The sequence below is a fragment of the Oratosquilla oratoria genome, chromosome 10 (genome assembly GCF_046742065.1).
Source record: "Oratosquilla oratoria isolate Oo_2021 chromosome 10, ASM4674206v1, whole genome shotgun sequence".
Classification (NCBI taxonomy): domain Eukaryota; kingdom Metazoa; phylum Arthropoda; class Malacostraca; order Stomatopoda; family Squillidae; genus Oratosquilla; species Oratosquilla oratoria.
Window position 1 is genome coordinate 49,671,361 of NC_134786.1, and position 16,681 is coordinate 49,688,041.

Sequence of the window (16,681 nt, forward strand, 5' to 3'; positions counted from 1 at the left end):
AACCCTAACCAATATATATATATATATATATATATATATATATATATATATATATATATATATATATACATATATATATACATATATATATATACATATATATATATATATATATATATATATATATATATATATATATATATATTCTAAAGGAAATATAGATTTAAAAACTCCCCCTCCCAGGTGTGCGCCCCCCTACCCGAAGGTTGGGAAACCCTAGTTTGAAAATGCATGCATACACAAACGCAAATATCATATGTGCACATTCTTTTGGGTGCGTGCGTGTGTGTGTGTGTGTGTGTGTGTTTGGATTCACAATAAATGTCTACAGCTAAAAGGTGAAGAACTGTATCTCGTTTATTTATCTTCAGAATATATATGGTTATATGGGTTTATTTGCAAAAATCTAGGAGTTTGTGAATAATCAATTTCCGCCCACACTAAAATTTAAAGAAAATAACTCATATTTCAACATTTGGTAAAATTATACAATCATTTTACATTTACATGCTTTCTTACAAAAGCTATCATGGTTTGTGGCAACATTAATTTCACAAATATAAATAATATTTATGAACATATACAATTGTTTGTTTAATCATATCAATTCTTATGTCACAAAAATAATACGCGACTTAAGGGGATACTACAGTAGTGGCGTGTTCCCTCACCATAAACCACCTAACTTTAACCCTTTCCCCTAACCAATATAATTTTTTTTTTAATGAAATATAGTTATCCAAGTACATGAAGTGATAGGGTATCAGAATATATATAGTTATGGTGACCCTTGAACATGGCCATATAGGTAGTCGCTTGATTGATTTTCTTGGTGACAATTACTTAATTCAACATGTAAAAGAGCCCACAAGATATGGAAACTTACTCGATCTTTTGATCACTAGCCGCGAAAGCATGGTAACTGATGTAGAAGTCGGTGAATCTGTTGCAAATAGCGAATCACAACTTAGATTCAAACTCCTAAACAATTTTAGAATAGATACTTGTGTTTCTAAAATACCCGATTTCAGTAAAGCTCAGTTCATAGGACTACGTCAGGAGCTTCAGCTTACAGATTGGGAGGCAAAATTAAACGAAAGACCTGTAGATCAGATGTGGGAAATATTTCAAAATACGCTCACTAAGATGATTCAAACATACATTCCTTTTAAGGACAGACGTCCCCCAAATCAGGCTCGCCCAAAGTGGCTCGACAAAGAAACTGAAAAAAGTATTGCTAAAAAGAGACAGGCTTATAAGAAATATAAGTGCTCGGGTGCATCTAATGACTATGAAAGTTATGTATCAATACAGAGAGATTTAAAAAAGACAACAAGAAAAAGAAAACGACAATACGAAATGAACATCGCTGATAAATCCAAAGAGAATCCCAAAGAATTCTATAGTTACATTAGAGATAAAAAGGTTGTCAGGAATCACATTGGTCCACTATTATCTGCTGACGGTCAACTTGAATATTCAAATGAAGGAATGTGTAATCTCTTAAACAATTATTTTAACTCGGTATTCGTAAACGAAACACCTCAAAGTGAATTCCAAACTGAAAGCTGTGAAAAGTCTAGGGTAAACTTACTCACTACGGTAAATATAACAAAAGAAAAAAAATAAAAGGTGTATAGACAAACTCAAAGTTAATAAAAAACCAGGGCCTGACGGTTGACATCCAAGAATCTTAAAGGAAATGAAAAATGAGATTGTTGTTCCATTAGAAATTATTTTCAAGAAATCCATCATATCCGGAGATGTCCCAAGAGAATGGAAGCTAGCTAACGTTACTCCCATATTCAAAAAAGGTGACAAAAAGAAACCAAATAACTATAGGCCTATAAGTTTGACTTCAATCGTAGGAAAAATAATGGAAACTATCATCAGAGATGCTATCGAACATCATTTAGAAAGTAACCGTTTGATAAATGATAGCCAGCATGGTTTCAGACGGAAACGTTCTTGCGTGACTAACTTACTCGAATTCTACAACACAGTTATCTCGAATTATGACAAAAGAAACAATATAGATTTAATATATCTAGACTTTGCAAAAGCTTTTGATACCGTCCCACACGAAAGACTAATTACTAAATTAGCTTTACACGGAATAAGTGGTAGCCTATTAAGTTGGACTAGTAATTGGTTGAATGGTCGAAAACAGAGAGTTGTTTTAAATGGAAAAACTTCTGGATGGAAAAATGTTACAAGTGGAGTTCCTCAGGGTTCCGTTCTTGGGCCACTTCTATTCATAGTATATATAAATGATATAGACCATGGACTAAAATCTACTGTTTCCAAATTTGCTGATGATACAAAACTGTGCGGAGTGGCAAATGATCACTCAAACCAATTAGATATTCAAGAAGATTTAGATAAATTACAGCAATGGTCTGAAAAGTGGCTAATGAAATTTAACACAAGTAAATGCAAGGTAATGCACATAGGTAAAAATAACAGTAAGTACGATTACAAGTTATTTGGAAATTCGTTAACAAAAGTGGATAGTGAAAAAGATCTCGGCGTAATTATCATTAACGACCTCAAATCATCCAAGCAGTGTATTTCAGCCTCTGAGAAAGTAAATAAGATTCTGGGACTGATTGCTCGATCTTTTGATTTCAAAAGTCCATCACTCATTAACAAGCTATATAAATCGTTAGTTCGTCCACATTTGGTATATGCTGTTTCCGTATGGTCACCGAATCTCATTAAAGACATTGACAGACTGGAAAAAGTACAACGGCGAGCCACAAAACTGATTCCAAATATCAAAAATAAATCATACGAAAATCGACTAAAACACATGAATCTGTTTTCCCTAAAAAAGCGTAGACTCAGAGGTGACTTGATACAGGTCTTTAAGATTTAAAAGGGAATTGACAACATCAAAAGGGACAAAATTTTCACATTGAATGAGAATCAGACAAGAAACAATGGTCTAAAACTGTCCGGAAATAGATTTAATTTGGAAGTAGGTAGAAACAACTTTGCCAACCGTGTAGTTAATGAATGGAATAAACTTCCTGCACAGGTAGTGCAATGTAGTTCAGTTCGAAGCTTTAAGAATCATTTAGATAAATACCTAAGTAAGATGCTGTAATGATTATAATTTATCTTATATAATTTGTTTTTGTTTTGTTATCATTTGTCTGTCTGATATTCATTTATTATTAGTTATATGTCAATTTATTATTATTTACTATTTACCTGTTTGTTTATTATTTAACTATACCTATGCATTTATTTATGTATTTTATTTGTTATTTACATTATTATAGTTTTTATTTATTATTTTATTATTAATATGATTTTGTTTTTTTTTCGCATCCGACCTAGATATGGATCAAAAGGTCTCCTGTCGGTATGCTCCGCCTTTGTAATCCTTTGTAATCCTTTGGTGGTTTATCTTCAAAACCCTAGGAGTTCGTGAAGAAATAAACAAACAAATAGACAGACAGACCAGACAGAGGCTACTACTTTATTATAGTATATATATATATACATATACATATATATATATATATATTTATATATATGTATATATATATATATATATTTATATATATGTGTATATATATATATATATATATATATATATCGATCTATCTTTCCCCATCCCTCAGTACCTAACCCGCACCTGCCACCTTACTCCAAAGTATCATTATGATCTTTCATCTCGATGCGGTATTGTCCTCATATACAGAGGTGCTCATGATTTTTTGGCCGTAAAATACAATAACTGTTGCACCCTTCACTCCTGTTTCCCTCCCCGCTCTTCCTCACTTTCTCTTTCCTCTCGTTGTTTCCGTTTCTCTAGACCTTGATCGAGCCCACATTGGGTTCGCTTGGATCCAGATCATGGGTCTCTGTCATGGCCCCAAAGCTTTCCCCGTGGCAGGCCCTCCAACGCCTCGTCTGTTCAGTTTTAACCCTTTATCAATCCGAATTTAATTGTCTGTCATTATCAGATTTTTTTTTCTAATACTCAAATTCGTTCAATGCGCAGAATAGTCTCCACATTTTTTCAAATGTTCAGAGTCGACATGACGTCACGCTGAGGGTCTCTGTTCTCGAGACCTGACTCTGATATTTAGAATATTTAGAATTTAATCTATCTGATCACTCGGCACTTGGCAGCCCTGTACTGCACTTGTTTCACCTTGGAAGAGGCGGGAGAGGGAGGGAGGGAGAGTAGGTATGCAACATGCAGGCAGCTCGCTAACCCGTATACGGTCAGAATCTCTCATATTTAATATTCGTTCTGCTGCCAAGCGATTCTATTCAGTTGAGGGAAACTTTGATGTTAGAGGGTTGCAGCCTACTTCGATTAGCTGTACGTAGTTTTCCTGGTTGGCGCCAGAGATTTTTTTTTTATTATCAATATTTTTATTTATTTATTTATTATTATTTTTTTTAGGGAATACTTTGCCATTAAGAAAGCAAGGTGCACTCGCTACATTGCTCATGAGCCCGTGCATATTCACACCAACACCCACACCCACACCCATCCACCCACCCACCTACACACACACACACACACACACACACACACACACACACACACACACACACACACACACACACACACACACACACACACACACACACACACACACACACACACACATGTATATGTGCATGTTTTTATTTGTGTATAAATATATACATAGATATATATATATATATATGTATATAAACTATATGAGTGTTAATTGCTACATTAAAATATGAGAGTGGTTGGAGGGGGAAATATTGATGATGATGATTATATGGTTTAACGTCACACACTCCCCTACCCTTATTGGGAGACTAGGACGGTGCCCCTCACAGAGGGCTTTGTAGCGTGGAATTTAATTAACCATGCCCTTGGTTCAACTTCGCCGGTGGCAGGATTCGAACCGCTCTCACCTCGACTTATATCGCAAGTAATGACGCTCTAACCCTCTCAGCCAGCGAGCTTCCAGGGGGACAATTATTACTCCATTTTTTTTCTTTTACGATGGGAAGACTACCGATGCATCATCGGCTAAATACGCTCAAAGTTAGGGGTTGGGCGGTGCAACAGGGCGGGGTAGGTTGGGAGTCGGGACATTTTTTAGGGTCCTACGAGATCTACCATTCCCTCTTTTCACCAGTTGATTGGTTTGTGTGTCCTTTCCGTAATCAAATGTGACCCAGCTGGGGGCGGCTCCCCAGTCGGGAGGTTGTGAGGTGGGTTACAATTTGGGCACTTTTTCTAGCCCCTTACTTATGTGGAACGAGCAAAGCAGATCCCGAAAAAAAGTGCTGCTCAGTCGTATGGTGGCTGCCGAACCGCTCTGTCATCTCGATCCCAGCACAGAGTGACTTGTCATTCGATACCACTTTTGTGTCTGTGAGTAGTTTGTGACTCAAAGCTTCCAGGAATCACCGCCCCTTGTCCCCTGCCATCACTAGCCCTCGTCACAGGCACTAAAGTTAAGCTGAGAGTTCAGAGGGATTCGGTGCTAAGAAATGGGATATGTGTTGAAAGGGGTCCGTTATATCGCTTACTCACTCTTACCATCGACTTCCCTGTTGGGAATCAATCCCAAGGACATCTTGGGAAGGAGGACAGACTAACACCCAGTAGAGGAAAAGAGAGGGGGGGAAGAGAGAAAGAGAGAGGGGAGAGGGAGAAAGAGAGAGAGAGAGGGGGTGGGTGGGGAGAAAGGAGTGAGGACGAAACGCAAGAAGGGGAAGTGGAGGTGAGAGAAGGAGATGGGAAAATGAAGTAAATGAGGAGGAAGGGTCAAATAGAAGAAGTCAAGGAAGGAAAGAGAGGCGGAGAGGTAGAAAAGAGAGAGGTGGAGTTGGGAAGTGTAGGAGAGGGAGTTGGAGGTGGTATAGGTCAAGCAGGGTAAAGGGGGGGGGGGAGTTCCAGCCAGGCCAAGGATACGGGGGTGGGGAGGTGAAGGAAGGGAGGCCCAGCTGTAACATTCAAGCTGAATTTCAACCTTTTCACTGTACCGGGGTGAGGTGGTTGGGTTCCTCGGCTGAATGAAATCGCCTGGCGGGAGCTAGAACTCATGCACATGTCGTGTGCAAAGCAGTGAAAGTGTTAATCCGAGACTGGTTTAAGCAGTCAACCATTAGTTTTAAACCTGTTCCTTCTTTCGGTCGACCTTTCGCCAGTCCTGAGGTGGAAGATGGGGTGGGTGGAGGTTAGGGTGGGGGTAAGGTTTGGGGTTGGTGGGGTTCGACCTCACGGGGTTGGATGAGGGTTGGGACCGAGGAATCGAATGCATTTCGTCACCGGTACCTTCGTTTCTATCCATATCGCTCCGTAGGTGGATCCATAGAAGTGGTAAACAACAGTTCAATGGGTTACCACATATATAGATAACATACAGACTAACAGTGAGACAGAACGTCATGTGAAGGGGTTTCTCCGGCCCACGCCAAAGGGCTCAAGTTAGAGTCGATAGAGTATAGCGGGTATTATCTTTCTTATTGTATCCCATAGTACAAGATCATATGAACATTTATATTTTTTCATTAATTGGCAGATTAATTTCTAATCCACTGAAGATATGATTGAGAATTGCTATCACAAACTGAAAAATCTAAACATAGTTTCAAGTTACTGATCAGTTGTTTACAAAATACCTGCTGCTGGCTTTAATGTCTTACTCTTGCAAGTCACGCCCGCAGATGTGGCCAGGGCCGGTTTTTAAGCCTATTTGACCGATCTGATCAAATTGGGTCCCGCGCTTCAAGGGTCCCCGTTCAGAAGGGTTTGAGCCCAGGTCTTAACCGGAGAACACTTCGTTTAAACTTGTAAGAAAATAACAATGGTTTAAGTTGAGGCATTTGTCACTGAACTCGTGAAGTTATTGCTCTGAATTGATCGTATCGTCGCATACTACACGAAAATAAAACATCAATTTCTAAATTTTGTAGAGTAGACGCCCTGCTATAAATCTTCTAATTGGACCCCGCACTTCCTAGCCCCGGCCCTGAAAAGTTCTGGCAAGCAGTATCTTTGGAGTGGTTGCTTGGAATTTTAAATTAATTTTTATTAACCACGGGCAGTGTGAATAATAATAATAATAAAAAAACATATTACATCTTAGTTGCAAGATTTTGCAGCTCCCGAATTACTACAGGTGTGGAGGTGTGAAGTGTTTCAAGATTATTTTTACTACTTCCATACTTAGGCAACCTATTGGAACTGTTCATGGTGTAAAAGTGAATGTTCCGAGTTAATTTTCTATATTGTTATGCACACTCCGCGAAACACTGAAACAGACTGGTTGACTGACAGCCTACTGAGACATATCCCTACCTCCCTCAAGTCTGTTGAGACAATGTGACTTCGTTAAAGAAATAATCTCCTTACAGACGTCTATGAGCTTCTTATAGAATGATCCAGAAATGCAGTATCCCCTCAAAAATCGTACCTGTACTTGGCGCACCCAAAATACCAAATCTGGGACGCTAGTAAGCTATCATGTTTGACAACCTTGAACGTCGCCTCAGTTTCTCAGTTATTATTTTTCCATTGGAGATTTGTTTACATTCACCATTATATTTTCTTTTGTGCTCCAGCATTGTAAACAAGGAACGGGCTTCGTCCAATCTCTTGAAATCAGTAACATTGCGTTTCATGGTCATCGGTTATTCTTACGTGACCGTTAAGAATATCATGCACTCTCCTCCTGCACCCCGTTGGCGCACGCGAACTACCTATTCCTAACAGAATCATGGCCAATTTGATCTCTTGAATCTTGATCAAAGCGTTTGTCCTTATAGAGAAATGATTTATTATTCTTTAAACTGTAATTGTGCCATAACGGTTGTCTATAAATTTGTTTATTCATTTGGACGTGTTTATATTTACATCACTAATATAATAATTATTCTGACCCTTTTTGTAGTTTTACAATACCTTGACAATCGTCTGTTACTGAATTACAAAATTTATTATAAAATGGACGATGCTATACGGTGATTAATTTGGACCTTCATATTGAATTTATTTGACATAACCTCGACATAAGATAATTATGCAGATATGCTTTTGCTGTAGATTTTATAAGAAATGTTACATGGTAATACATGGGCTGCTTATATTCTAGATAAAGACTACACCATGTAAGAAACCAAGGCTTTGAATATTTTTTCTGTATCAAAAGTGAACATCTTTCCTCGCGTAACAATGTGATGGAAAAGTCAACAACCCCTTTATATCATAGAAATCAAAGTATGCACTGGATTCTGGGTTATCTAAAATAATTCCTACACATTACTCGGTTCCGATAAAACATTTGAAATAACAATTAGATGAATACCTATCAGGTTTAGTGGATGAACCATTCATATATAAATTGAATAATTCAAATTCATTACTTTCTCATATTCACAACAATAGGTGACTCCGAGTAGCCAGATAGATAGTGAATTTTAAGAATACAAAAATACATGAATACACAAGTCTAACAATCTAATATGTTTTGCTTAGGATACAACCAATTCTGCCAGTCTTTTCGGGAACATGCACGCGTTCTAAAACTTACATCAGGTTCATGTTGATGGCGGGATTTTCTATCGAACGGTCCCGAATTGACGCTTTGCTCTTTCGTGTTCTGACCTTACTGAATTGTGGTCAATTTTTTTTTATGGGTCTTCCGTTTCTTCCATATATTGTACAGAATTTCCTAATATTTCTTTGTTTCATAGAAGTTGAATCTATCGATGGCGCTGGTGTTTTCCTTGTAGGGTTGATGTAGGTCTTTCTCTTTCTCTTTGTCTTTCTCTATGCCGGATAGCTTACGAGTATAAGGAAGTGCATTAGCGTCTCATATTCTGCAGTGCGCAACCTGTATATTGCGTCTTTTCTTATTATGTACATTTGGGACACAAATATGCGGAAGCACTGGCCTCTGGTTTTTTGTTCCAATTACCAGAAAAGTTGGCTGCAAGCAAGGACGGTAGAGCTGAACAATCTTACTCTTTGCCTTTTCAACAGTTTCGCCACTTGCACACTTTTCCAAAACACTTAAACCCTGTAGCCTACTGATAGAAAAATTGAGTTACAACAGGTCATTTTTTTTTAATTCCGCAAGATAAAGTGACGTAATGTCGGCTCTACATTGAACCTCCTTGTCCAAAACGCCCCATGCCCGTGGAATACGAAACAGAAAATTTCAAAACGGTGGCGAATTTACTGGTCTCTAGTCAATAAAACTCGACTTTTACGTTTCTCATAGTTTCAAAATACGTCAAACCTTGGCACCTTGGTCACAATTTCAGAATTTGAAATTGTTAACACTTAAATTCCTTGTAGCAACTTAGCAAATGACAGACTATTCTATTCAGCTCTGAGAATCTCCACTTTCCATTAAGTTAACTAAATTAATGGAGTATAAATCTATGTCGCAGAAGACCCTGTACGACGGTGCTCAAACTATCTGATGTGGCGGACCGGCCTTTTTTTTTTTAATGTGCCACGTACCAGTAATATTTCGTAATATTAATTTATACCGGAAACGATATATATAATGAATATAATAAAAGTTTATACTTTTTATCTTTTATTCATTTTGTAACAAATAATACAATATCAAAACATATAAAATGTTATAAAAATGACTAGCAGTTTCATTTTTATCAACCACAGTGCACTTTAATTCTAAGCCATCAACATCGGAAATATCGTGGAGGCACATGCAGAAATTGAAACGTGGTACGCCCGAGGACTCGAACCAAGGCCAGCACGTGACAAGTGCTAGTAGTGACTTGACCACTACACCATCAAGAGATGAAAAAAATGTATCTCTAGTCACTGGGACGCATTCAGTTTGTACAATTAGCAGTTTATTAACACAAAAATAAGCACTATATAACCTTAATCTTTACTAGTGTGAAAGGTGAGCCTGCTCCTTCTTTGTCAGTTTATCCAGTCGTGGTTCAGTTGAGGACAGTGCTGCCACGCGCAACAGAGAATGAGTATCCATACTTTGTCTTAATAACACTCATGGTTGAGAAGCCAGTCTCGCAGAGGTATGTTGAAGGAAATGGGAGAAGAGTTTTCAGAGAAATTTCACTAGGCTCAGGATATTCTGCTTTCACTTTTATCCGAAACGAAACAAGTGATGTTGTAGTTTCAAAACACCTCTTCAATTCTCCGTCAGCAGCCAGCTCCAACAATTTATCCTCCATACTGACACTTCACTAATCTTGCAGTGGAATAAACGGGTTTCGGGTCCATCCATTCCCTTTCCGTGGATCTTCTTCTGGTGGGAAGTAAAACTGAAACCGGTCTGCCAGGTTCGTCAAGTGTTCACTGATGACATTTCGTAGAGATGTAATATCAAGGTCTTCGCCTGCATCACCGATGATTGTCGATAACTGACGAAACATGTCATAACAATCTCTTGCCACTCGACTCTTCCCTGCATCTAGCTTTCGTTTATGTCCGTCGATCTTGTCTGCCATTGTAAAACACGAAGCCATCCTTCCCTGCATGAAGGTGTTGAGATCATTAAAGGTAGCAAAGATATCAGCCAAATAAGCCTGCTTGGCTAGCCAATCCACATCTGCTAACAACTGTGACTCGTAACATTTTTCCATCTAGAAATTTTGTCATTTAAAACAACTCTCTATTTTTGATCATTCAACTAATTTCTAGTCCAACTTAATAGGCTACCACTTACTCCGTGTGAAGCTAATTTAGTAAGTAGCCTTTCGAGGGGGACGGTATCAAAAGCAATAGGAGCTGTTTGTGATGACCTCCCATATTACCACATAATGCAGTGAATAGTCTCGAATTTTATAGCATTCGCCTTTACATGGTTCACATTTTTACAGTCTCGCTGAGTACACTGTTAAGTCCCGTGGATATATATATATATATATATATATATATATATATATATATATATATATATATATATATATATATATATATATCTTTTTTCTTTTTTTGGCTGCAAGACTTTCTCGGTGAAGGAAGCAGTGCGTCGACCTGCATTCTGGGACATGCGTCTTAATCTGGGTAACCATTCCCGAATGCCGTCTTATCATTGCGGCAGCACCATCAGAATACACGCCTACACAAAACTTGAAATTAACCCACATTTGTCAACGATGTAGTCGCTCACAGTCTTGAACACTTCAGAACTGGCTGTTTTTGTTGGTAGTGAAGCAGAGAAAAAAAATCTTCCTTCAAATCAGTTTCATGTTCAAAGCACACAAACACCATCAGAATTGCCTGATTAGCAAAGTTTGTACATTCGCTGCAAAGAAAAATACTTTGCTAATTTAATTTGTTCTACGAGCTGATCTTCCATACCGTGAGCCGCATTGTGAATTTGTCGAGCTAGCGTCATTTGAAAGTGGTACCTGAGCCTAGCAGACATCTGTAATACAGCCTATCACTAGCGTCTCACCGATTGTGTATGGCTTTTTAGCCTTGGCAACTTGAAGTGCTACTTTATAAGAAGGTCGCAAAGCATAATTATTTGTGTGACACTTCAAAGATCTATTTCTGATGGCTTTGAATTCATTTCTTTATGTTTTGTATTTAAATGTCTTGATATTTGATGGCTTGATTGTCTCGTCAGCCAACACTTTACAAAGGACACACTGTGGCTTTTGCATTCCCTCATCATTCGTGGCTACAAAACCGAATTGAATGTATGAGGAGTCATATATCCCTGCAACGTGTGAGGAGTCAAATCTCCCTGCAATACTTCGGTTTCACTTACATCGCCGTCGTCGGATTCAAAATAACTTGCGGGTTCAGCGACCGGATGTTTCGGCTTGATAAATATGTCAACAGGGCCTCGCTTGGCCATCTGTAAATTAGGGATAGAAATAATTAATATAAAATTTATTATATTAGGATGCAAGTCGAATAAATGTAGTGGGGATTCTTTTATCTAAAAACATGTGTGAAAGAACATTGGGTAAGTAATGTTAGGATAAGAAGATAATATAAAATCTAAAATTATATTACACCCACGATAAAAATGGGAAACTTTATATTATTCGTACTTACCCCGTCTGGGGTATTGGCTGCATGTTATTGCGGCAAAGTAGCATGTGGCAAAGTAGGATGCATTTGATATTTTAGGGTCTATATGGGGCGCCCCTACGGACCAGAGTCACACATCATTCTGTCTGAGATAGATGACTCTTTTCACAAAGAAATGATGACACTTTTATTATACTGCGACTATCCCTCCGTTATGCTGTCCCCCCAACCTCTTGTTGCTGTCCTGTACCATTTCTCTGAATATTCAGTTCCTTTTTTCGCCTCCTTGTGGTGGGGGATAGAATGCTACCACCAAGTATTACCACTTGAATCGTAAGAGGCGAGAAAAACGGGACGGGGACTAGGACTAGGTATCCTTCTCCCTGTAGCTCCACAGGGAACATTCCTAAAAAGAGTAAAGGCATAAGAAGGTCTAGGAGTTTTCCAACCATTACCCTAAGGTTTGGGTCTTTTAATGTGCGTAGATGTAGTATAGATGAGAGTAAAAGGGAAGAGATAGGCAGTATGTTTGTGAAAAGAAAGATGGATGTGTTGGCTTTGAGTGAAACTAAGTTGAGAGGGAGGTACGAGTGTGAGTCTGGGAGTGTAGTAGGGAGGTTCTCAATAGTGAAGAGAGGGCGAGGGAGAGAAGGGGTGGCTATACTAGTAAGTGAAGAGATAGGTAAACGTGTAGTGGAGTGGAAGGAGGTTTCTTCAAGGTTAATGTGGATGAAGGTGAAACTGGGAAAGGAGATGTAGGTTTTTGTAAGTGCACATGGGTCTGGTAGTGAGAAGATTGTAGAGGAAAGAGAGGCTTTTTGGATAGATTTAAATGAGTGCATAGAGGGATTAGGGAGAAACGTCAATGTAGTGGTATTGGTAGACCTTAATGCTAGGGTAGGAAATGAACCAAGAGACGGAGTGGTTGGGAAGTGTGGAGTTCCAGGAAAGAATCGTAGTGGAGAGTTGATGGTGGAAATGTGTCTAGAGAGTTGATGATAGTAAACACAGTGTTTCGGAAGAAAGTCAAGCATAAGTACACACTGGAGAGGGTGGTGGATGGTAGGGTGGTAGATAGAGCGTTAATGGACTATGTAGTGGTAGATAGGAGTATAATAGGAAGAGTTAAGGATGTCATGTTCTAAGGGGAGAAGGTGGAGGAATATCAGATAATTTTTTGGTGGAAGGTCAAGTTGTGAGTGGAGGATAGATGGGGAAGGAGGAAAAGGACAAAAGGTAGGGAGCTGCTTAGAGTGAACTGCTTAAATGAGAAAGAAAAGGAGAAAGGGTACAAGAAGCTGAGAGAGGAGTGGGAGGAAGTGAAGGATAGAGTAGAACTAGGAGTGGAGGAGGAATGGGGATGGTTCAAGGAGGGAGTCACAAGGTGTGCAAAGATGGTATGGAACAAGGAGAACGGGAGGAAATAGAAGGAAGGGTAGTGAGTAGTGGGATGAGGAAGTAAAGAAAATTGTAGAAAAGAAGAAGCGAGCTTACATAGACAAAATAGGATGAGGGAGTCATATAAGAGGTACAAAGAAAAGAGAAGTAAAGCATAAGATAAAGGAGACGAAGAGTAGATGTGAAATGGGGTAAATAATAAAATATGTTTTAGAAAAATGAACAAGATGCAGGGATGACCCGTCATCCAGGAGGTGCCAAGATAAGAGGGAGGGAAGAGCGTGGAGGGGAGTGGAGTATGATAGGGATGGAATGGGTGGGAGTGGTTTTATGCCTTTGTTTTTTGGCTACCTCCCTTATAAGGGGGAAAAAGAGCCTTTGGTGTATGTATATATGTACATTTTCAGATCAGTGGGTTATAACAGGGCCCTAAATGACAAACGCACAGATATCCGTATGATGCTCTCTGTCACTTTTTGATGGTAACTGCAGGTGACCCGTTGTAGGGTGGATTGAGGGCTTCCACACTCAAAACCTGACAACTTAAATTTCCTTAAATTTGTAATATAAATCGTCACCATCGAATTTTTTATTGACTAGGTATGCGTAACAAATCACCAGTAAGCTATGGTAAATAGAATGCATGTTGTCATATCACAAATATACTACATTTACTTACATAATCTCTACCACAGCTGGTATGTACCACGCGTCACCACCGGCCAACCGATAAGTTGTTTACTAACTGCAATGGGTCGTATTACGAAACTGATTATTATCAGGCCCGTGGAGAGGGGGGGGGGGTGCCCGAGCACCTGCCCCTTTGCCCTATGGCCCAAAAGTGCCCTTCACAAAAATATATAAAAATGAATGAAAATTTATTTCTCACAGGATTTTTCCATTTTCTTATCATTCAGAAATTATAATGTGGCAAATGGTATTGCATAGTTTACATACATATACCAAGGCTTTTTCCCCCTTACAAGGGAGGTAGCCAAAATGGAAAAGGCATAAAATCATTCCCACCCATTCCATCCCTGAATACACTCCACACCCCTCCACCCTCCCTCTCATCTTAGCACTTCCTGGAGGCCATGCTAAGGAATCGTTTGAGGAACTGGTAGAATCAAAGGAATTTCAAATAAAATCTAGGCGGTGACTGCTAGTTTCAGTCATATGTCCTTAAGCAAGGGAAACTGGGGGTGGATTTTTTTTTTTTTTTTTTTTTACAATAATAGGTCAATTAACCTGATAGTAAAAATACAAGTTGATAATATATCATAGTTTTCCATGAAGAAAGAAAGTCTAACAAAATGGACCGTACATCATCAGCAGTAAAGGGCCCCATTCACGACAACGATTTTCAACCCCAACCCAGATTTCGAACATGGTCGGGGTTGGAGTTGTGGTTGGCGGCTTCGCCACTCACTGCAACAACCAATTGTCCATTTTTTCGCAGTTGATCCGCAGTTCTATTGTGATAAGATGTCTGATCTCGACTCTGACGATCTTTTTAATATTGCTGTTTTTTTAGAGGCAGATAGAAAGCTAAAAAAAAAAAAAAAGTCAAAGTGGTGTAAGTCTTGGCTTCAAAAAAGAAACAAGCTATCCCATAATCAATTATTAGAGGAACTGAGACTAGAGCCTAAAGACTATATGAATCCACATTTTTAGAACTTCTGTCCTTGGTAACACCAATCATAAGAAAACAGGATACGATGATGAGGAAGGCTATTACACCTTAAATTTTGAAACGAGTATTTCATAAGCATTGTTTTTCATTATTTTATTCGAGTATTCTTTACTTTTAACTTTTCATAGGCATGGATGTTGACGGTATATCTCAATAATCCCTCTTACGAAATCTTTACTGTACGCATCCATTTTTTTAGTTAGCCAGCACAACTATAGCTACAAACGCACGGTACGAAATTTTGGGCACAAGTGATAGATTTGGTTGTCCGCACCCATCCACCACTCCAACCCCAACACAGACAAAGCTCCGCCCACAAAATATCAGGAAAATCTGAACGACTCCAACCCCAACCACGACCTGCAAATCGGGGTTGCGATGTAGGTTGTTGGAGCCCATCCACGAGAAAATTTGGTCTGGGTTGGGGTTGGAAATCTGGGTTGGGGTTGAAAATCGTTGTCGTGAATGGGGCCCTTTACGTGCACAGTCATTGCAAGGGGCAGGTGCTTTGGGCTGGAAATTGGGCACTTCACTCTATTGTATTATTAGCGTGTGTAAACTATGCTTTAAAAAAGCATAGTTTACTATCAGGTTAATTGACCTATAATTGTAAAAAAAAAAAATCCACCCCCAGTTTTCATTACTTAAGGACAAATGACTGAAACTAGCAGTCACCGCCTAGATTTTATTTGAAATTCCTTTGATTCTACCAGTTCCTCAAACGATTCCTTAGCATGGCCTGGACACTCAGAGCCGCGTACCGGTAGCTGATGGCTCGCGAGGTACCGGCACCGGTCCGCGGACCACCACTTTGAGTATCACTGCTGTACGATATCGAATCAGCAACGTCTTGTGGAAGACCTAGTGTCCAGTTGTTTTAATTATCTTGAGTTTGCTCCGCGCTTACTGCAACAAAGTACAAATGTCAGGCAAGCTATCTAGCACACGCAGTAAGTAAATTATACGATATAATCCAGTCGATAGAATATCAACATGTGCATAAATTGTACCCAGTTCACACGCGGCCGGCTATTTAGTCGATTTCAATAAATGGCAGTTGGCTGTGTGAATGACCGTGCTACTTCAGCCTTGTCCATGCTTTTATCCTACTTCTGGGAAAGAGAATGAATGGGAACGAGAGTAGGCCTAAGTAAAGAAACGTGTCCATCTCTGCGAAGGGGAACACTGAGAGTAAGGGACGAACGTGTGCGGGAGCGTAGGCGGGTGGGGGTGGTCAACCATGAATGGGGACGAGAAATTCAGAATCAGTAGGCGTACGTAGACCAAGGCGTGGCCGAGATACGAATCCCGACTCGTAGAGAAAACAGTACGTGATTTAGCTTAGATTTTGCAAATATCTACTCATATAAATAATTTCTGAAAACCTAACACATAATAGAATTATACTAAAATGGGAAAATCTATTTAAGTGTTGCTCATAATACTCCACGCGTTAATTTCTGCTAAGGATATCGGGGATTGGGCGGCGTCGACCGTCATCGTACGTCAAGCTCGATGCCGTCGGCGCGGGAACACAAGAGAGCGAGAATTTGTTACCAGTGACATTTAGTCATCGGTATTTA

The 16,681-nt window shown here is 39.2% G+C and overlaps 1 protein-coding gene and 1 pseudogene across 1 annotated transcript; both read right to left on the reverse strand.

The window, feature by feature from the left end:
* Positions 1-9,562: 9,562 nt before the first annotated feature.
* LOC143029008 (SCAN domain-containing protein 3-like) lies at positions 9,563-10,860 on the reverse strand. Its single transcript, XM_076191353.1, has one exon. It carries the CDS (start codon positions 10,600-10,602, stop codon positions 10,204-10,206), a length of 399 nt encoding a protein of 132 aa, XP_076047468.1. The 5' UTR covers positions 10,603-10,860; the 3' UTR covers positions 9,563-10,203.
* Positions 10,861-11,128: 268 nt separating this feature from the next.
* Positions 11,129-12,075, reverse strand: LOC143028897 (SCAN domain-containing protein 3-like; annotated as a pseudogene).
* Positions 12,076-16,681: the final 4,606 nt, after the last annotated feature.